We start from the raw sequence: 22,238 nt of genomic DNA, 5'->3' as shown, positions 1-22,238 counted from the left end.
ACGTACTTGCTGTAAAGAAGCGTAAGTGAAGCCCACAATGCTATTTCCCAATGACAGTTGATCAAAGAGCGATTGACTGCTGCTAGGAAAGTGGCAACTAAAGGATGGATCATTTCTGCAGGAGAAATTTGCTTTTCGATCAATTCGGCCAGACTGCTTTCCCCCTCCCCCCACATATATTGAACTGTTGCTACCAACTTTTATAGACTGATCATACTCCTGATTTTTTAATGACACTTTGATATTACTGTGTTTGCTACGTTGTATACTATTTAAAATAAAGTTTTAAAAAGTGGTAAACAGTATTATTAGGATTTCAGTTGTGGTGAGTGTGTAACATTTTCATATTTGACAAACCCAGTAGTGAAATTACAGATGATTGTGCCTGTACCAGCTCTTTGAAAGAGCTATCCAATTTCCACCTATCCAGCTATCCAATTTCTAATACACAAAAAAATTAAGTGCTTCAACTATCGTAATGAGGTATATTGCCCCCTTTAGGTATCGGCCCGTCGGCTTTCAGTGAGGATGGGACTTGCGGGTTTCTGTTGCACGCGCGCATCCAAACGCACCTGGTTAAACCCGGAAGTGAGTACGTGGAGCCGGGATACGATCCCGCACACCTTTACTGCACACCTGCCTCCAACCCATCTGTTCTTGGGGGTTAAAATTACCAAGTATTTATCCAATTCCCTTTTGAAAGTTACTATTGAATCTGCTTCCACCACCCTTTCAGGCAGTGTATTCCCTCCAAATTTTGGTTATGTCTGACAAAAGCATTTTGAGCAGTAGACCACTAAGGCAATTTTTGTCTCACACAGAAAATAGAATATTAATTAAAGACCATTTAAAAAAAAGAAAAATAACAGGAGCTGCTGCCTCTTTTATGGCGCATTCATATTACAAGTTTAATGTCGGTGTGACTGCTTTGACTCTGCACCAACACTAAATTTGCAGGGTGTAAATCACATGTCAAGACTCAAACTGACTCTGAATTGAAACAGAGCGAGACCATCTCCTCCAGGGAATCTCACTCCTCTTCATTCTGGTGATATGGGCATCACTGGCAAGGCCAGCATTTATTGCCCATCCAGGGTTGCCCTTGAGAAGGTGGTGTTAGGCTACCTTCTTGAAAAGCTGCAGTCCGTGTGGTGAAGGTACTCCCACAATGCTGTTAGGTAGGGAGTTACAGGATTTTACTCTGTGACGATGATGGAATGGCGAACTATGCCCAAGTCCGGATGGTTCAAGAATTTTGAGGGTAACTCGGAGGTGATGGTGTTCCCATGCACCTGCCGCCCCTGTCCTAGGTGGTGGCAGTCATGGGTTTGAGGTACTGCAGAAGAAGCCTTGCCGACTTGCTGCAGTGCATCCGTTGATAGTACACTGCATCCAAGGTACAGCGATGGTGGAGGGGTTGAATGTTAAGGAGGAACCTCTTTGACCACAATGCCGTCAGACACTGGTTGACACAAAACATTCTCAGAGTCCTGCAACGAACTGAGAGGGTGAACTCGATTGGTTTCTTCCCCGACCAGATGGTCGATGTCATTTGGCAGAACGTCTCCTCGCCGCATCGGGCCAACAGGCACCAGGATGTAACTTGGATGGTGGTGAGAAAGGCCCTCTTAGTGCGGTCCTTCCAACACACACGGAACCTCAGCGCCACCACAAGCTGCTCTCGAGGCTGTCGTGGGAGGGAGACCGTCTTCCACCTCCTGATAGGCTGCCCCTTTGTGCAGAGGGTGTGGAGAGAGATGCGTTGGTATCTATCCCGGTTCATCCCAAACAGTTCAGTGACACAGGATGCTGTGCTCTACGGGCTGTACCCCGGGACGCACACCGAGACAGATATCACCTGCGGCTGGAAGACCATCAACTGGTGAAGGAGGCCCTTTGGTCCACCCGAAACATGCTGGTCTTTCAGCTGAAGGAGCTGTCTACGACCAAGTGTTACCAACTGGCACACTCCAAGGTGCAGTACGTGCTGCGGGACGCAATGAAGCGAGGTTCGACCTACGCAAAGGCCCTTTGGGAAAGGCCGTTTAAGGCCACCCCACCTTGTATTGTATAGCATGAACTGTATGTACAATGTATGGTGCATAACTATATTGATTGTACCGGGACTGTTGAATTGTTCTGTATGTACCTTTGCAAATTGTATGACTTGTATTGAATTGTTTGAAGCATGACTTGAATTGCATTGTATCAACCGTTACAAATTTTATGAATAAAGTATATTTTGAAATTTTAAAAAAAGGGTTGGATGTTTAAGCTGGTGGATAGGGTTCCGATCAAGTGGATTGCTTTATCTTGGATGGTGTCGAGCTTCGAGTGTTGTTGCAGCTGTATTTACAGTATAAGTGCAGCGTTGGTGCAAATGTAAACATTTATAGCGTGAATGTATCTAGTTAGCGATATTCACATAAAGACAGAGAAAAGGAACGTACCAGTCACCAAGGCCCATTTGCCATAGTGTTTGAGCAGGTCTCTCCTGCTTACCAGTCTGGGGATGAAATGCAGTCGAACTAAGCTGTAGAAATCACAGACAAGGCAGATGCTTTTCCTCGTCACGTACCACGCTCCCACAATGGCTAGTGCATCTATGTAGGTATTACAGGTCCTGGCAATCTGTCTGTACAGTAGTTGGAAGCTGTCCACCGCTGCCATGGTGTGCAGTAACGACGACCTCTATCCTAGAAGGACTATGCGGCACCTTAGTAATCCGTCACAGCATGAATTTATGGTTTCACTTCAGTGCAACTCGTGCAAGCGTTCCAGGACAACTGTCTGACTTTCAGAATGGGCTGCCAAATACAGTTTGTTGGAAAATCACTCAACACAAGAAATTCCTATTTGTCAGCAGTGGAAATGCCAACACTTTTGAGACCAAGCTAGGTAACAAACTTTAAGATGTAAAAACTGTCAGTTAGTTTTGGAATGGTATTTTGTCGTGCTGCAGCCCTTGATAGTCTATCTTAATCCTCTTGCAAAGTTTCTGTTCTCTTTATATGCTGTAAGCAAACAAACAAGACTGGTTATTACAGAGTATAGAAATTGTTTACAAAGATTTATTCTCAGATATGGCTTGCACTTGGCTTAGACAGTTAATGCACCTGTGTGCTTCTTCATTCTTTTAAACAGCTCCTACTGCACACTTTTACAGAACTACTGAAATACTTTCTACCTGAATACAGCTCACAGGCCTGCTGTAACTGAATAGCTGACAGAACACTGCTTGCTGCTCGGAAGTTGCATACACTGACCTCTAAAGGTCCCCTATTGGAGTGTTCAGGAGGAGCTTACAGAATTTAGGTGTTCAATACTATGCCTTACAAAAAAAATCCTTTAACCTATTAATTTTATTTGATATGACAAATGGTAGAAAATTTCGGGTAATTAATATTTCTATCAATTTAATGTAATTCCATTGAAATATACATGCTTCTAGTTTTGCTTTTGTCTTGTGATTAATTATTGTCTCTTAGGGAATCAGATTAAAACTAAAATCTTCTGTCTGCTGCAATTGTCCAGACTTGCCAAGTCTCATTTATTCAAAGAGACTCATTCATTTTGCTTTAAAAATGTAGCTTATTTTAATACATTTTGGAAACAAAATATCTCCATTTATTTAAATGTGTATGCAGTCTGTCTCACTCTCAGAACTGCCAAGCACCAAACAAATCCCAGATGAGATTATCGGTCATACTTGAGCCATCCATTCACAACAGAAATCATAAACATGGTTAAAAGTGGTAAACTATAGGTCACATGGTCTGGGGGGAAAAGTGGTATTAATGCATTTTTTGTTCTCTATCATTGTTTTTCCCTCTTTCTCTTTTTCACAATTGATCTGGCTGAGATGTGCAAGTTTTCTCGTGCTTTCTCTCTCCATGGATTCTCACTTTTAAATAGAAGGTTTTCATTTAAATAGAAGGTTTTTCACCCCACAAGGAAACCTTGGATCTCCCCTACCTTGGGCTTTCCTTCTCCTTCCCAGCATCGTGATTGCCTCGACGCTCCCTCCTATCACTATTTCCTTGGCTCTCTGGCGACAGATGCTCACTTCCGCTAACCAGTCATCATTCCCATTGGCTTCAGGTGAGAGTCAGCGTTGCCAAATGCAAATTAGGCCCGGGAGTTAAAATGGTCCGGTCCTCATGCTGACTCCATCATGGGCATTTCCCTCCTGCCCCAGCCCCCGCACACCTCACTTCCGCCCCAGGTTAAAATTGGGGCTTAAGAGTTTGCCCATAGCTGAAGTTAGACTAATTGGTCCATAGCTACTGGGTTTATCATTCCTTTGAAAATGGGCATGGATACTTGGAAAACAACAGTGAATTACAATTGGCAAAAATTCAGAAGACTTCTGCCTGGAAATTTAATTGCGCCATGCCCGTTTTTCAGGCACTAAATGGGCGCATAAGCCTCCAATATGGCGGGCAGGAAAAGCGTGCTCATTTCGAGCCAGAAGTGCGCAACTTGCCATATTGGATCGAGCTTCTCCATAGACGCCACAAGAGTGCATTCCAGAATTATTTAAACCAATGAATAACTTACACAAATAACAGTCCTACACTTGTTGGAGGACCCTTTTCCGATTTTGGTATGCCCCAGCGCCTGACTCGCCATGGGCTAAACCCAACAACTCATGGCACTAACAGGCAGGAAGGACCTTTCACCAGTGGCATTTAAAGGGATCATATAGTACTTGCAGGTTAGTAGCCGGTTTGTCTTTCAGTGGGAGAAATGTGGGTACAGTCTATGGCACCTCGCACCCCGGGGAAGCCTGCCACGTGGGTAACTGTTTTCTGACTCAGAAAAGTTATCTTTGATGCTGGGAAAAAGATTTTTCTGGTGTTGCACTGTTTTTTGGCTGCCTTCTAAACAACTGAGAGGGCTGCCTTCAGGGCTGGTGGAAGAGGGGGAGCAGCAAGGAAGACAGCAGAGAGTAGGAGCAGCTGCGACAAGAGGGAGGAGGAGGGCACTGTTCAGGAAGCCATTGTGGGTATTCAGGAACCACTTCTCCAACATGAACTTCACTGAGGAACAATGAATAAGGCGCCTTCGCTTCACAAAGGAGGATGTCACTGAGCTATGTCACCTGCTGTAGCCACAACACAAGCTTCACACCAGGGCATGAACAACACTGCCTGTGGCTATCAAGGTCACCGTGGCCTTTAACATTTATGCCATGGGCTCGTTTCAGACTGCAGCAGGTAACATCAGTGACATATCACAGTTTGCAGTCCACTGCCGTATCAGGGTGGTCACCGAGGTTCTCTATATCAGGACGAACACCTACATCTTGTTCCCCATGGACAGAGCGAAGCAGGATGAGAGAGCACGAGGCTTCGACCGCATGGCAGGCTTCCCCAGGGTGCAAGGTGCCATAGACAGTACCCACATTTCTCCCAATCACCAGCCTGGCATCTTTATCAATTAAAAGTGATGCCACTCCCTCAATGTCCAGCTGGTTTGTGACCACAGGCAACGTATCATGCAGGTCTGTGCCTGGTATCCTGGCAGCAGTCATGACTCATTCATTCTATGCCGCCTTTATTCCAGCAAGGCCATCAAGTTAGAGGCTGGCTACTGGGCGACAAGACCTATCCCATCCAGACATGGCGCATGACTCCTGTCAGGAACCCAGGAACAGCTGCAGATCTGACATACAACAACAGCCATGCCGCCACCAGAAACATCATCAAACAAACAAATGGCATGCTCAAGCAACGCTTCCGCAGCCTGGACAGTTCTGGAGGAGCTTTGCAGTACATCCCTGAGCGGGTATCCAGATTTGTGGTCATCTATGACTTTTGCAATAATGAAGGACCATCCCTTAACACCAACTGGTGGAGCAGGAGAAGGATTATAAAGAGGAGGAAGAGCAGGAAAGGTATCAACCACCTGTGCTCATGGCTGCCAGAGCCGTCAGAGAGCAGCTCATCGAAGGGCACTTCACCTAAACCATCCCTCCCATCCCCAAAACACCAGCAGTCCCACAATCCATACCACAATCCTTACTACCACCATCCAATTGTGTTCCTTCAGTCCAGCCTTATGGGTCTTGCCCTCACTTTGCTACAAACATAAAAATCAACACCAAATCCAGAACAAAAAACAAATTTATCAAACAACTCAATTCCATCTCAATCCAACAGTTAACAGAAATAATTAAGAATCACCCTTGTACAAGTCCTTAGTGCCTGTCTTTTAACTCTTACCAAGCCTAGTGTTCCTACAAAACGTTCCCCCGATGGCTACAGCTTGAGAGGTGGAAGGTTGCTGGGTTTTCATTAAGGACTTCCCATGGCCATGGTGAGCGACCTTGAGGGCTTGGCTGCAGACTGCGGCATCTCGGGCCTGGGCCAGGGCCGTCTGGCCCAGCTGGCTGTGTGGCACTAACAAGCAGAGTGGGTGGTGAGGGAGCAGGCATGCAGTCATCCTGAGGGAGAACAGCAGATACCTCTTCTATGGAGCCAAAGCCACTCTCCTGGGACTGCACCTCAGCATTTCTATGGTTCTGTGTGAGAACAGAGTGCGGGAGTGACGTGGTGCTGTGGAAGCCCCTGTCAACACTGACCCCCAAAGCCAAGCAGGCAGTCATCTGAGCTTCCATGGCCACGATGTCAGAGCTGTCGGCAGAGACCCAATCACAGAGGGTGTCATTTTCATGTTGATGGAGTTGACTGCTCGGTCCATGTTGGACAAAATATCTCCATGCTCTGCGCGAAGCTTTGGCACAAATTGGAGCCAAACCTCTCCATGCTCTGTGACATTGTGCGCAAACTGACATGCATGCTGCCCAGTGTACCTAACATTTCCTGATAGATGCCCATCAGCTTTCTTCTATCTACCTGCCCTGGCTCCAGCACACTTGTGCCCAATGATTCACAGTGTGAAGACCCCTCTTCATACGTAGCCTCTAAAGTACACGTAATGCCAGTATCTGAGCTACTGCTTGCGGGGTGAGATCAAGTGACGCTGCATCAGGCAGTCTGGCCTCAACTTACTCAGGTGCCAAAGGTATGTCCACATCTTCAGCACCTGAAATGAAAGACAGAGACAAGGGTTAGCTTTTAATGCAGAGGAAGAACAGAGAATAAGAGAAAAAGAGGATAAGAAGTGAAGAAACCCTGTGTGATGTCTCCGCCAGCATTGCCACACATCAAAGCCATGAATCTCCCACTGCTCATGATGCTCAACATACCTGGTCGCCAGGTTCCACCCGGACCACTCGGCTCCAGCCTTGGTCCAAACATGGACAAAAGAGCTGAATTCCAGAGGTGAGGTGAGAGTGACTGCCCTTGACATCAAGGCAGCATTTGACCGAGTGTGGCACCAAGGAGCCTGAGTAAAATTGAAGTCAATGGGAATCAGGGGGAAAACTCTCCAGTGGCTGGAGCCATACCTAACACAAAGGAAGATGGTAGTGGTTGTTGGAGGCCAATCATCTCAGCCCCAGGGCATTGCTGCAGGAGTTCCTCAGGGCAGTGTCCTAGGCCCAACCATCTTCAGCTGCTTCATCAATGACCTTCCCTCCATCATAAGGTCAGAAATGGGGATGTTCGCTGATGATTGCACAGTGTTCAGTTCCATTCACAACCCCTCAAATAATGAAGTAGTCCGAGCCCGCATGCAGCAAGAACTGGACAACATCCAGGCTTGGGCTGATAAGTGGCAAGTAACATTTGCGCCAGACAAGTGCCAGGCAATGACCATCTCCAACAAGAGAGAGTCTAACCACCTCCCCTTGACATTCAATGGCATTACCATCGCCGAATCCCCCACCATCAACATCCTGGGGGGCACCATTGACCAGAAACTTAACTGCACCAGCCATATAACTACTGTGGCTACAAGGAACAGATAGGCGTTTCGGTGGCCGCAAACGTGACTCCAGGATGGTATGTTGCCTCCCTGGTGCTAGGGTCAAGGATGTCACAGAGCGGCTGTAGGGCATTCTGGAGGGGGAGGGTGAACAGCCAGTAGTCGTGGTCCATACCGGTACCAACAACATAGGTAAAAAAAGGGATGAGGTCCTGCAAGGTGAATTTAAGGAGTTAGGAGGTAAATTAAAAAGCAGGACTTCAAAGGTAGTGATCTCAGGATTACTACCAGTGCCACGTGCTAGTGAGTATAGGAACAGGAGAATAGACAGGATGAATGCGTGGCTACAGGAATGGTGTTGGAGGGAGGGATTTAGATTCCTGGGACATTGGGACCAGTTCTGGGGAAGGTGGGACCTGTATAAGCGGGACGGGTTACACCCGAGCAGGACCGGGACCAATGTCCTCGCGGGGGTGTTTGCTAGTGCTGTTGGGGAAGGTTTAAACTAGAGTGGCAGGGGCATGGGAACCTGAGCGGGGAGTCAGAAGGGAATAAAGTTGAGAGCAGCAAGAGAGGGGAAGACCCAAGGGAAATCTACAGTACAAATAGTACAAACAGTTGTTCAAGAACAAGTGAAAGGGAAAAGCATAGAGCAGCGGAAAGAAAGTGTAATTTAGGCACGACAGATAAAATAAAAACTAGAAGGCGGAAGGCGATTAACCCAGCATCAAAGCTGAAGGTCAGGCTGGGTGTGTGGCCCAACTAAGACTTCTATATACAAATGCACGGAGGATAAGGAATAAATTAAATGAACTACGGGTTCAAATTCAAACTGGAGGGTATGACATGATAGCTATTACTGAGACTTGGCTGCAGGATGGTCAGGATTGGGAACTAATTATATCAGGTTATAAGGTCTACAGGAGAGATAGGGAAAATGGAAGAGGGGGAGGAGTAGCCTTAATGATTAGAGATGAAATCACTTCAATGATAAAGGGGGATATAACGAGAGGTAAGCAGCCAACAGAGACCTTATGGATTGAATTGAGAAATAGGAAAGGATATAAGACTATAGTGGGAGTTGTATATAGGAGCCCTGGCAGCAGCTCTGAAGTGCTAGATTGTATAAATGCAGAGATTAGTCAAATGTGTAAGAAAGGTATAGTGGTCTTAATGGGGGACTTTAACCTTCACATAGATTGGGAAAAGCAGACTAGCAACTGTCAGAAAGGTAGTGAATTTCTTGAGTGTGTCTGGGATAGTTTTCTGCAGCAGTTTGTCCTAGAGGCAACAAGGGGGCAAGCCATACTAGATTTAGTAATGAGTAATGAACCAGATTTAGTTAACGGCTTAATTGTGCGTGAACATCTATCCAATAGTGATCATAACATGATCAAGTTCAATGTAGTGTTTGAAAGGGTAAAAAGTGAATCAGCTACTAAGATTCTAGACTTGGGCAAGGCCGACTTCAATGGGATGAGACAGAGACTGTCCACAGTAAACTGATGTGGAGATGCCGGTGATGGACTGGGGTTAACAATTGTAAACAATTTTACAACACCAAGTTATAGTCCAACGATTTTATTTTTAATCCCACAAGCTTTCGGGGGCTTTCCCCTTCCTCAGGCGGGAAGGTGCGGTCCTCCACACCGCCTGAGGAAGGGGAAAGCCCCCGAAAGCTTGTGGGATTAAAAATAAAATCGTTGGACTATAACTTGGTGTTGTAAAATTGTTTACCACAGTAAACTGGGCAAATCTGTTAATGGGTAAAACGACTGATGATCAGTGGGAAATATTTAAAGAAACATTTAATGTGATACAGAATCGGTTTATACCCCTGAGGGGCAAGAACTCTACTTGCCAAAAAAAACAGCCATGGACAACTAAAGAGGTAAGGGGCAGTATAAGACATAAGGAATACAAAAAGGCAAAAAATGGCACAGATCCTGGCGAATGGGAAAGATACAAAGATCAACAAAGGTTCACAAAACAGACAGTAAGGGCTACAAAAAGAGAGTATGAAAAGAAACTCGCAAGGGACATCAAAACCAATACGAAGAACTTTTATAGTTATATCAGGAAAAAGAGGGTGGTCAGGAGCAGTGTTGGCCCCTTAAAAACTGAAAGTGGGGATATTGTCATTGACAATGGGGAAATGGCGGACATGTTGAACAATTACTTTGCGTCAGTATTTACAGTCGAAAAAGAGGATAGCATGCCGGAAATCCCAAGAAAACTTATATTGAATCGGGGACAGGGACTCGATAAAATTAACATAAGTAAAGCAACAGTAATGAAGAAAATAATAGCAATAGTGACAAATCCCCAGGACCAGATGGTTTCCATCCCAGGGTTTTAAAGGAAGTAGGTGAGCACATTGCGGATGCCCCAACTATAATCTTTCAAAGTTCTCTAGATTCAGGAACTGTCCCTCTAGATTGGAAAATTGCACATATCACTCCGCTTTTTAAGAAAGGAGAGAGAGGGAAACCGGGCAATTATAGACCAGTTAGCCTAACATCTGTTGTGGGGAAAATGCTGGAGTCTATAATTAAGGATAAGGTGACTGAACACCTCGAGAATTTTCAGTTAATCAGAGAGAGTCAGCATGGATTTGTGAAAGGTAGGTCGTGCCTGACAAACCTGATTGAATTTTTTGAAGAGGTGACTAAAGTAGTGGACAGGGGAATGTCACTGGATGTTATTTATATGGACTTCCAGAAGGCATGTGATAAGGTCCCACATAAGAGACTGTTAGCTAAGATAGAAGCCCATGGAATCGAGGGAAAAGTACGGACTTGGTTAGGAAGTTGGCTGAGCGAAAGGCGACAGAGAGTAGGGATAATGGGAAGGTACTCACATTGGCAGGATGTGACTAGTGGAGTCCCGCAAGGATCTGTCTTGGGGCCTCAATTATTCACAATATTTATTAACGACTTAGATGAAGGCAGAGAAAGTCTCATATCTAAGTTTGCCGATGACACAAAGATTGGTGGCATTGTAAGCAGTGTAGATGAAAACATAAAATTACAAAGCAATATTGATAGAGTAGGTGAATGGGCAAAATTGTGGCAAATGGAATTCAATGTAGACAAATGTGAGGTCATCCACTTTGGATCAAAAAAGGATAGACCAGGGTACTTTCTAAATGGTAAAAAGTTAAAAACAGTGGCTGTCCAAAGGGACTTAGGGGTTCAGGTACATCGATCATTGAAGTGTCATGAACAGGTGCAGAAAATAATCAAGAAGGCAAATGGAATGTTGGCCTTTATATCTAGAGGACTGGAGTACAAGGTGGCAGAAGTTATGCTGCAGCTATACAAAACCCTGGTTAGACCGCACCTGGAGTACTGTGAGCAGTTCTGGGCACCGCACCTTCGGAAGGGCATATTGGCCTTGGAGGGAGTGCAGCGAAGGTTTACTAGAATGATAGCCGGACTTCAAGAGTTAAGTTACGAGGAGAGATTACACACATTGGGGTTGTATTCTCTCAAGTTTCGAAGGTTAAGGGGTGATCTGATCGAAGTTTATAAGATATTAAGGGGAACAGATAGGGTGGATAGAGAGAAACTATTTCCGCTGGTTGGGGATTTTAGGAGTAGGGGGCACAGTCTAAAAATTAGAGCCAGACCTTTCAGGAGCGAGATTAGAAAACATTTCTACACACAAAGGGTTGTAGAAGTTTGGAACTCTCTTCCGCAAATGGCAATTGATACTAGCTCAATTGCTAAATTTAAATCTGAGATAGATAGCTTTTTGGCAACCAAAGGTATTAAGACATATGGGCCAAAGGCAGGTATATGGAGTTAGTTCACAGATCAGCCATGATCTTATCAAATAGGGGAGCAGGCACGAGGGGCTGAATGGCCTACTCTTGTTCCTATGTTCCTATGTTCCTCGGTCAGAGGCGGGGTATTCTGCGGTGAGTGACTCACCTCCTGACTCCCCAGATCCTTTCCACCATCTACAAGGCACAAGTCAGGAGTGTGATGGAATACTCTCTACTTGCTTGGATGAGTGCAGCTCCAACAACACTCAAGAAGCCCGCTTGATTGGCACCCCATCCACCACCCTAAACATTCACTCCCTTCACCACCGGCGCACTGTGGCTGCAGTGTGCACCATCCACAGGATGCACTGCAGCAACTCGTCAAGGCTTCTTCGACAGCACCTCCCAAACCCGCGATCTCTACCACCTAGAAGGATAAAAGCAGCAAGTACATGGGAACAACACCACCTGCACGTTCCCCTCCAAGTCACACACCATCCCGACTTGGAAATATATCGCCGTTCCTTCATCGTCACTGGGTCAAAATCCTGGAACTCCCTACCTAACAGCACTGTGGGAGAACCTTCACCACACGGACTGCAGCGGTTCAAGAAGGCTGCTCACCACCACCTTCTCAAGGGTTATTAGGAATGGACAATAAATGCCGGCCTCGCCAGCGACGCCCACATCCCATGAACTAATGAAAAAAAAAGCATTTCAATGACCTAACTCGGTCAGCAAAAGTGAGTAGACTTACTGATTCTCCTGCATTCCGTGGTGCACATCAACGCGCCCCCCTCCCCCCAACTCATTTTGCACTGCTAAGACTACTCCATCACATAACACCTCACACTCACTTAAAGCTCATCCTCAACTTACCTTCACTTCCTGAGCACATCCTCACCTCCCCATTTGTGACCACCACTACGACTCAACCCAATCCTGATCCAAGGTGATGTCTCTGTCTCATACCCACCCTCTGATGCACCTCTTTCATGGTCAGCCTCACCCAAAGCAATGCATTCATCGGTTGGCCACTTCACCATCACTCACTCACACGTTTGCTCTTTCTCCCTTTCTGGGAGAAGAGAGCGCAAAATGCCGCGAGAGGGCGAGGACTAGAGGGGGGCCATAACAAATGGTGGTCCTCACAGATATGGAGGAGGAGGCCCTGCAGATCAGCCGAACCCTCGAGTGCCTGTCTGTCGGTGACGCCGAGACTGCCACCCCACAAACATCTGGTGACACAACTTTAACATTCATCACACACAACATGAATGGATGTTAACAATGCTTGGCATGTTGAACACCTCAGTATGCTCATCGCAACATGATGCACTTGTGATGATGCTTAATATTGTCTTCTGTTCTCTTACAGACCCTTCAACGTCTGCAGTGACGGCAGAGGGTGATTCCTCAGAGGACCTGCGGCCTCTGAGGGTACACTGTCACATCTTAGCGAGCTATCCACAAGCGCAGATACTCACATCTCGGTGAGTCCTAGTAGTCGGTTAGTTAGGTTGGCAACTGGTGAGTCACCATACACAAGTGAACATGAGCAGACACTGGTGGCAGGGGCAGCTGTGGAGAGTTGGCGTCGGTGGGCGCACTCCTCTCCAGGCTGTGCTCAGCTGGACGCAGATGCTGAATCCCGGGAGCCATCTTTTAAAAGGAGAATGAGCAAGGGATAGCAGCACATTTGTGAAGTACTGGAACAGGTTCTACGGAAACTCTCCACAATAGCGCAGAGGATGGAAGAGTCCAACTCTTGTATTAGTGGAATGGCGGCACAGGTAGGTGAAGGAATCTCTGAGATAGTGTCACAGGGACGTGAGGGAATCTCTGAGATAGTGTCACATGGACATGAGGGAATCTCTGAGATAATGTCATAGGGATGTGAGCAACTGTCTGAGATAGTGTTGCAGGTAACTGTGGAAATGTCTGAGAAAGTGTCGCAGGTAAGTGCGGGAATGTCTGCGATGAAGAGAAGGCTAGCCTCCGTTGAGCTTCAAGCCCGGCTCATAAATGAGTCCAGTCAGGCCCTGACAATGGCCGTTCGGACTCAGGGTGAACAACATTCTGCCGCCCTAATCAGGCAGACAGAAACTTTACAACTGGGCTTCAAGGCATCATACAAGTCCTCCAAACTGTTCTCCAGCAGGGTGGTAGGAGTGATGTGGGCCTCATTCAGGAGAGGGATGATGGTGAAAGGGGACATGGAAGTGGGGTCCCCATTCAAAGCGCTCCCATGTCTCAACCGTTGCCCCCCCTCTCAACCAGTACCCACAATGCTGCCTCCTCTCCAGGTGGCCGAGTCTGCCTCTGCACAGGTGCAGGTGGAACAGTCTTTGGAGGGGTCCTCACGGGCTCCAAACCCCGGAGGGCGTAGGCCAAAAGCATCTAAGCAGTCCGGCCATGGACATGAGCAACCTGCCACTACCTCTGCTGCAGCCACGGGGGATGCACCACATAGAAGCGGTAGGAAGAGAAAGGCTAAGGATTTGTGATCATGAAAGGTATGCAGAAGGTTGACTGACAGACTGTCATGTTTTTCATTTATATTTGGTTTCTGTTAAAGTTACATTAAATGTTATCATTTTCACCACTAGGGCCACTTCTTACCCATTCTTGTGATAGCGTCCTTTCATGTGCTTCATCATGAACGGCGACACTTGATGTCACCCAATGGATCACTTTACAGTTGGTGTACGTGTAGTTGCAGAACTGTTTTGTGCAGGAAGGGTGGGGGTGCACTGGTGTTGACGCTGGTCTTTCCAGGTGGGGTGAGGACTGGATTCTTCTCACTTTCTGATCTTATGAGAACCGTTCACATACAAGTGACTCCCTGGCCTCACGAGCAGCTATGTGAGCCATTGCTTTGCCCATGGGTTCGTCCTCCTCCTCCCGCTCCTGCTCCTGCTCCTCCTCAATGCGGATAGCAGATGTGAATGCTGGATGAGGGCATGTTGAGGGTGTCCGAAAAGTTGGTAAATTTGTGTGAACAGAACAATTCTGAGTGGAAACCAAGAACTTTCAGTCTAAACACAAAGAACTCCCAGCTAAAAATTTGTCTGAGAGAAGTGAGTGCCCTTCTGCAATAACAGACCTTTTATCCCCATCTGTCAAACAGGCATTTAAATGTCCAAATGGCTGCCGGCTGAAACACGACTCCTTCACCATGGTGTGTTTCACACAGCACAGGAAACATGCTGAGGCAACGTTAAATCGCTTGCCTTCATACCTAATTGTACCTTTGGGTTTTTATCGAGGTTAACTCGTTGAATTGATGCTTTAAATATCGTCCCGCTGGCTTTAATTGCTGGCGGGACTTTTGGGTTCGGGAACGGCGGCGCACCCAGATGGCTCTGGGTCATGCACGTTCTTAAGCGTGTTGGAGCCGGGATTCTGCCTGCTCCTCAAAAACACGATTTTCTTTGCCCCCGCACCCCCCCCCCTCCCCCAGTCCACAACATGTGCCCTAGGGGTCAACTTTGTGGCTCTTCTCTGCCACATCTCCATGGTCTGAATGATTCTAATGATATGATGGTCAAAATTGGACACAGATCTCAAGGTGATTTTTGACATGTGCGCCAAACACTTCAAGCATGACATTTGCAGACATACGCTCCAGTGATTCAGCAAGATGTTTCAGCAATCTATTCACTTGATTTGTTGGTGCTCCAGATGATTAGATCAGCTAAGTCCTGAATATATTATCACAGTCGGTTCCTTTCAACTTGACCTTTACATTCATAGTGTATGCATGACACACATGACACTCATTACTTCAACAGCTTTTGGTCTCAGAAAGACACGTGACATTTTTTAAATGTGAAAGGCCAAAGCCTATTTTATTACTATGAACACAAAAAATAGAGAAAATGAATATAAAATTAGCACACCTCAAGCAGGACTTGAGGTTAGGTGGATTTGTTTTCCTCACTTTTCTTTAGGTATCTGGAATGGACTCCCAGCAAAAACAATTAATGTTGTATTGATACACATCTTTGAAAAGAGTCGGATTTTATCCAGTTATGAGTGGGATTGAGGGCTATAAAGATAAGTACACATAGCTGTGAGTGAATGCTGCGTTGAACATCATAATTCTCAGAGACATTGGCCTAGAAATCCAGCCATACAGCACCCGTTTTTCAGGCACTAAACATCCTCCCAAGTCTCCAATATGGCAGGCAGAAAGCACGTGCACATTTCCAGCTGGAAGTGTGCCACCCGCACATTGGCATAAGGTGCGCAATCTAGACGCACCCTGTCAACCCTATTGCCCTTTTCTCTCTCTGCCTTATTTTTCTTCCTGTTTATTACCTAATCTAGCCCATCCTATTATTTGTCAGCAATTTTAAACCTAAAAAAAGTGAGCTTTTTGGGGATTTCATTGGCCGAAAACTGTTTAAGAGGCCATTTATTAGCCCACTGAGGCCCAGACATTAAATGTTGACCTGGTCACATCTATCATGTGCCTGTTTATCTATGAGGTGACTGGGTTAATTGTTGATGTAATTTTATGGAAGATGGCTGTTGAACAAGAGACCTAGTCAACAACCCCAGGACTTGATGGTGCCCAGATGGGTAAAGAGGATGCTGAAGCGATGACAAGAGGTTGCTGTATTTATTCCCAAATAATCTCCCAAATTTTTGGGGGGTTGGGGGAGGATTCGCTAGCCTGGAAGGGGAGTGATCAAGCCTCAAGCGGGGGAAAATGATAGGTGGCCGGGTCGGGGGATCAGTAACCGGAGCGGGGTGGGTGGGGGGTTGCCCCGCATTCTTTTAATGTGGGGTCGGGAGGAGCACTCCTGTGCACATTCAGATAAGTATGGGGGGCTTACTGCCGGTTAGTGCCACAAAATGTTGTGCGAGTTCAGCGAATGAAGCGCTGGAGTGTTCAAAAATCGTGAACGGGGTCCTGCTCGAAGCACAAGACCTTAATTTAAATAAATTATTTCCACTGACGTCCCCAACAACAACAACAACTCGCATTTATGTAGCACCTTTAATGTAGTAAAACATCCCATGGTGCTTCACAGGAGTGTTATCAAACAAAATTTGACACCGAGTCACATAAGAAGATATTAGCACAGGTGAGGTCAAAGAGGTAGGTTTCAAGGAGTGTCTTAAAGGAGGAGAGAGAGGTAGAGAGGCGGAGAGGTTTAGGGAGGGAATTCCAGAGCTTAGGGCCTGGGCAGCTGAAGGGGCGAGACCATGGAGGAATTTGAGAACAAGGATGAGAATTTTAAATTTAAGGTGTTCGCAGACCGGGAGCCAACGTAGGTCAGCGAGCACAGGTGTGATGGATGAACGGGACTTGGTGCGAGTTAGGATACAGGCAGCAGAGTTTTGGATGAACTCAAGTTAATGGTGGGTGGAAGATGGGAGGCCGGCCAGGAGAGCATTGAAATAGTCCAGTCTAGAGGTAACAAAGACATGGATGAGGGTTTCAGCAGCAGATGAGCTGACGCAGGGGCGGAGATGGGTGATGTTACGAAGGTGGATGTAGGGGGTCTTGGCGATGAAGCAGATATTGGTTGGAAGCTCATCTCAAGGTCAAGTAGGACGCCAAGGTTGTGAACAGTCTGGTTCAGCCTCAGACAGTGGCCAGGGAGAGGGATGGAGTCAGGTGCTACGGAATGGAGTTTGCGGCGGGGACTGAAGACAATGGCTTTGGTCTTCCCAATATTTAGTTGGGGGAAATTTTTGCTCATCCAGTACTGGATGTCGGACAAGCAGTGTAACAAATCAGAGACGGTGGAAGTGTCGAGGGATGTGGTGGTGAGGTAGAGCTGGGTGTTGTCAGCGTACATGTGGAACCTGACGTATTTTCGGATGATGTCAACGAGGGGCAGCAGGTAGATGAGAAATAAGAGGGGGCCAAGGGTGCAAGCGATCACCCCTGGCCAGCAGTCGTCCCCCCACTACGTCAGCGATCGTTCCCCCTGGTCACCCAACATCATCACTTATGCGAGGGCCACTGCTAGTGCTGCGGCGGCCCAATCTTCAGCGCGCTTCGCCGGGAAAGTTATCATAGAATCATAGAATGGCTACAGCACAGAGGGAGGCCTTTTGGCCCACCAAGCCCCTGCCAATTCTTTATAAGAGCAATCCAGTTAGTCCCATTCCCCCGCTCTTTCCCCGTAGCTCTGCAAATTTTTTCCCTTCAAGTACTTATCCAATTCCTTTTTGAAAGCCACGATTGAATCTGCTTCCACCACCCTTTCAGGCAGCACATTCCAGATCATAACTACTCGCTGCGTAAAAAAGTTTTTCCTCATGTCGCCTTTGGTTCTTTTGCCAATCATCTTAAATTTGTGTCCTCTGGTTCTTGACATTCCGCCAATGGGAACAGTTTCTCTTTATTTACTTTATCTAATCCCTTCATGATTTTGAACACTTCTATCAAATATCCACTTACTGTTCTCTGCTCTAAGGGGAACAACCCCAGCTTCTCCAGTCTATCCACGTAACTAAAGTCCCTCATCCCTGGAACTATTCTAGTAAATCTTTTCTGTACCCTCTCTAAGGTCTTCACATCCTTCCTAAAGTGCCGTGCCCAGAATTGGACACAATACTCTAGCTGTGGCCACACCAGTGTTTTATGAAGGTTCAACATAACTTCCTTGCTTTATAAAGCCACGGATCCCGTATGCTTTTTTAACCGCTTTCTCAACCTGTCCTGCCACCTTCAAAGATTTGTGTACATATACCCCCAGGTCTCTCTGTTCCTGCACCCCCTTTAGAAATGTACCATTTAGTTTATATTGGCTCTCCTCATTCTTCCTACCAAAATGTATCACGTCACGCTTCTCTGCATTAAATTTCATCTGCCATGTGTCCACCCATTCCACCAGCCTATCCATGTCCTCTTGAAGCCTATTACTATTCTCCTCACTATTTACTACACTTCCAAGTTTTGTGTCATCTGCAAATTTTGAAATTGTGTCCTGCACACCCAAGTCCAAGTCATTAGTATACCGTTCACCGCTACTCTCTGATTCCTGTCGCTTAGCTAATTTCGTATCCATGCTGCCACTGACTCTGTTATTCCATGGGCTTCAATTTTGCTGACAAGCCTATTATGTGGCATTTTATCAAATGCCTTTTGAAGTTCCATTTACACAACATCAACTGCATTGCACTCATCAACCCTCTCTGTTACCTCATCAAAAAACTCATTCAAGTTAGTTAGACATGATTTGCCTATAACAAATCTGTGCTGGCTTTCCTTTATTAATCCACGCTTGTTCAAGTGACTACTAATTTTGTCCCAGATTATCATTTCTAAAAGTTTCCCCACTATCGAGGTTAAACTGACTGGCCTGTGGTTGCCGGGTTTATCCTTACACCCTTTTTTGAACAAGGGTTTAACATTTGCAATTCTCCAGTCCTCTGGCACCACCCCCATATCTAAGGATGTTTGGAAGATTATGACCAGTACTCCTACAATTTCCACCCTTACTTCCCTCAGCAACCTAGGATGCATCCCTTCCAGACCAGGTGACTTATCTACTTTAAGTACAGCCCGCTTTTCTAGTACCTCTTCTTTATCAATTTTTAGCTCATCCAGTATCTCAACTACCTCCTCTTTTATTGTGACTTTGGCAGCATCTTCTTCTTTGATAAAGACAGATGTAAAGTACTCATTTAGTAGCTCAGCTATGCCCTCTGCCTCCGTGCATAAATCTCCTTTTTGGTCCTTAATCGGCCCCACCCCTCCTCCTACTACCCGTTTCCTATTAATATGCCCGTTGAAGACTTTTGGATTCCCTTTTATGTTAGCCGCCAGTCTATTCTCATACTCTCTCTTTGTCCCTCTTATTTCCTTTTTCACTTCTCCTCTGTACTTTTTATGTTCAGCCTGGTTCTCACTTGTATTGTCAACCTGACATCTGTCATATGCCCCTTTTTCTGCTTCATCTTACTCTCTAGATCTTTCATCATCCACGGAGCTCTGGCTTTCGTTGCCCTACCTTTCCCCCTCGTGAGAATGTACCTAGATTGTACCCAAACCATCTCCTCTTTAAAGGCCGCCCATTGTTCGATTACAGTTTTGCCTATCAATCTTTGATTCCAATTTACCCGGGCCAGATCCATTGTCAACCCAATGAAATTGGCTCTCCTCCAATTAAGTATTTTTGCTGTAGATTGCTCCTTGTCCTTTTCCATAATTAATCTAAATCTTGTGATACTATGATCACTGTTCCCTAAATGTTCACCCACTGACACTTGCTTCATTTCACCCACATCATTCCCCAGAACTAGATTCAGGCATGCCTCCTTCCTCATTGGGCTGGAAACATACTGACCAAGAAAGTTCGCCTGAACACACTTCAAAAATACCTCCCCCTCTTTGCCCTTTATACTATTACTATCCCAGTCTATATTAGGATAGTTGAAGTCACACATTATCTCTACTCTACAATTCTTGCGCCTCTTTGTAATTTCCCTGCAAATTTGCTCCTCTATATCCTTCCCACTATGTGTGTGGAGATGCCGGTGATGGACTGGGGTTGACAAATGTAAGGAATCTTACAACACCAGGTTATAGTCCAACTGTTTTATTTGAAAATCACAAGCTTTCGGAGGCTTTCTCCTTCGTCAGGTGAGCAAGTGTGGGATTCCATGGAAGGTTGCCGCATTTATAATCAGAGAACAATACCTGGTGATTACAGATAATCTTTCCAACTGCCCGTTGTCAAGGCAATCAAAGTGTTCAGACAGAGTAATGTTACCTACAGGACCACCGAATATACAAACGGCCAGAACAAAAAAGACAGAGAGAGAGAGAGAGAGAAACATCCGAAAGGAAGAGAAAGACAGAGAATGAACCGTTGTGTTAAAAACAGATAACTTTTTTTCGCTGGTGGGGTTACGTGTAGCGTGACATGAACCCAAGATCCCGGTTGAGGCCGTCCTCATGGGTGCGGAACTTGGCTATCAATTTCTGTTCGACGATTTTGCGTTGTCATGTGTCTCGAAGGCCGCCTTGGAGAACGCTTACCCGAAGATCGGTGGCTGAATGTCCTTGACTGCTGAAGTGTTCCCCGACTGGGAGGGAACTGTCCTGTCTGGCAATTGTTGCGCGGTGTCCGTTCATCCGTTGTCGCAGTGTCGTGCTCGAACTTGTGCATGAAAATGTTGGCGTATTGGGGTGCGAATTTGGTCCCCATGGCTGTTCCGTGTGTTTGGGTAAAGAACTGGTTGTCGAAGGTGAAGACATTGTGATCCAGGATGAAGCGGATGAGTTGTAGGATGGCGTCTGGGGATTGGCTGTTGTTGGTGTTGAGTACTGATGCTGTTGCAGCGATGCCGTCATTGTGGGGGATACTGGTGTAGAGTGCCGAGACGTCCATCGGACGCAACCAACACGGGACGCAACCAACAGAGTACCCTTTGTCGTCCAGTACTTCCCCGGAGAGGAGAAACTACGCCATGTTCTCCGCAGCCTTCAACATGTCATTGATGACAACGAACACCTCGCTATGGCCATCCCCACACCTCCACTACTCGCCTTCAAACAGCCACCCAACCTCAAACGGACTATCGTTCGCAGCAAATTACCCAGCTTTTAGGAGAACAGGGTCCATGACACCACACAACCCTGCCACGGCAACCTCTGCAAGACATGCCAGATCATCGACACAGACACCACCATCACATGAGAGGACACCACCCACCAGGTACATGGTTCATACTCCTGTGACTCGGCCAACGTTGTCTACCTCATACGTTGCAGGAAAGGATGCCCCGGAGCATGGTACATTGGCGAGACCATGCAGACACTGCGACAACGGATGAACGGACACCGCGCAACAATTGCCAGACAGGAGGGTTCCCTACCAGTCGGGGAACACTTCAGCAGTCAAGGACATTCAGCCACCGATCTTCGGGTAAGCGTTCTCCAAGGCGGCCTTCGAGACACACGACAACGCAAAATCGTCGAACAGAAATTGATAGCCAAGTTCCGCACCCATGAGGACGGCCTCAACCGGGATCTTGGGTTCATGTCACGCTACACGTAACCCCACCAGCGAAAAAAAGTTATCTGTTTTTAACACAACGAGTCATTCTCTGTCTTTCTCTTCTTTTCGGATGTTTCTCTCTCTCTCTCTCTCTCTCTGTCTTTTTTGTTCTGGCCGTTTGTGTATTCGGTGGTCCTGTAGGTAACATTACTCTGTCTGAACACTTTGATTGCCTTGACAATGGGCAGTTGGAAAGATTATCTGTAATCACCAGGTATTGTTCTCTGACTATAAATGCGGCAACCTTCCATGGAATCCCACACTTGCTCACCTGACGAAGGAGAAAGCCTCCGAAAGCTTGTGTCCTTCCCACTAGTTGGTGGTCTATAGAATATACCCAGTAGTGTAATGGCGCCTCTATTATTTCTTAACTTTAACCAAATGGATTCTGTCTTTGACCCCTCAAGGAGATCCTCTCTCTCAAGCACTGTTATATTCTCTTTAATAAATACTGCCACCCCTCTCTTTTTTTTCCTTCCCTATCGTACAAACATATGTATGAACATACGAATTAAGAGCAGGAGCAGGCCATTCGCCCCCTCGAGCCTGCTCTGCCATTTGATAAGATCATGGCTGATCCGATTGTGACCTCAACCCTACTTTCC

The 22,238-nt window shown here is 46.4% G+C and overlaps 1 protein-coding gene across 3 annotated transcripts in view; it reads right to left on the bottom strand.

Annotated features, from left to right (window-relative positions):
• Nucleotides 1-22,238, bottom strand: part of hsdl1 (hydroxysteroid dehydrogenase like 1) — a 73,123-nt gene that overhangs the window by 6,274 nt on the left and 44,611 nt on the right. Inside the window, exons 1-2 of one of the 3 annotated variants that reach the window (XM_067984659.1) lie at nucleotides 3,188-3,282; nucleotides 2,451-3,014 (exon numbers count right to left, since the gene is read on the bottom strand). In XM_067984659.1, coding sequence (XP_067840760.1) covers nucleotides 2,451-2,670 — 220 coding nt within the window. In that variant the 5' untranslated portion in view covers nucleotides 2,671-3,014; nucleotides 3,188-3,282. Of the gene's footprint in view, nucleotides 1-2,450; nucleotides 3,015-3,116; nucleotides 3,165-3,187; nucleotides 3,283-22,238 lie in introns of those variants that run through there. The other 2 variants (XM_067984661.1, XM_067984660.1) reach the window with 2 other exon arrangements.

The sequence above is a fragment of the Heptranchias perlo genome, chromosome 5, assembly GCF_035084215.1.
Source record: "Heptranchias perlo isolate sHepPer1 chromosome 5, sHepPer1.hap1, whole genome shotgun sequence".
NCBI lineage: Eukaryota > Metazoa > Chordata > Chondrichthyes > Hexanchiformes > Hexanchidae > Heptranchias > Heptranchias perlo.
This window is presented reverse-complemented; position numbering and strand designations above follow the sequence as displayed.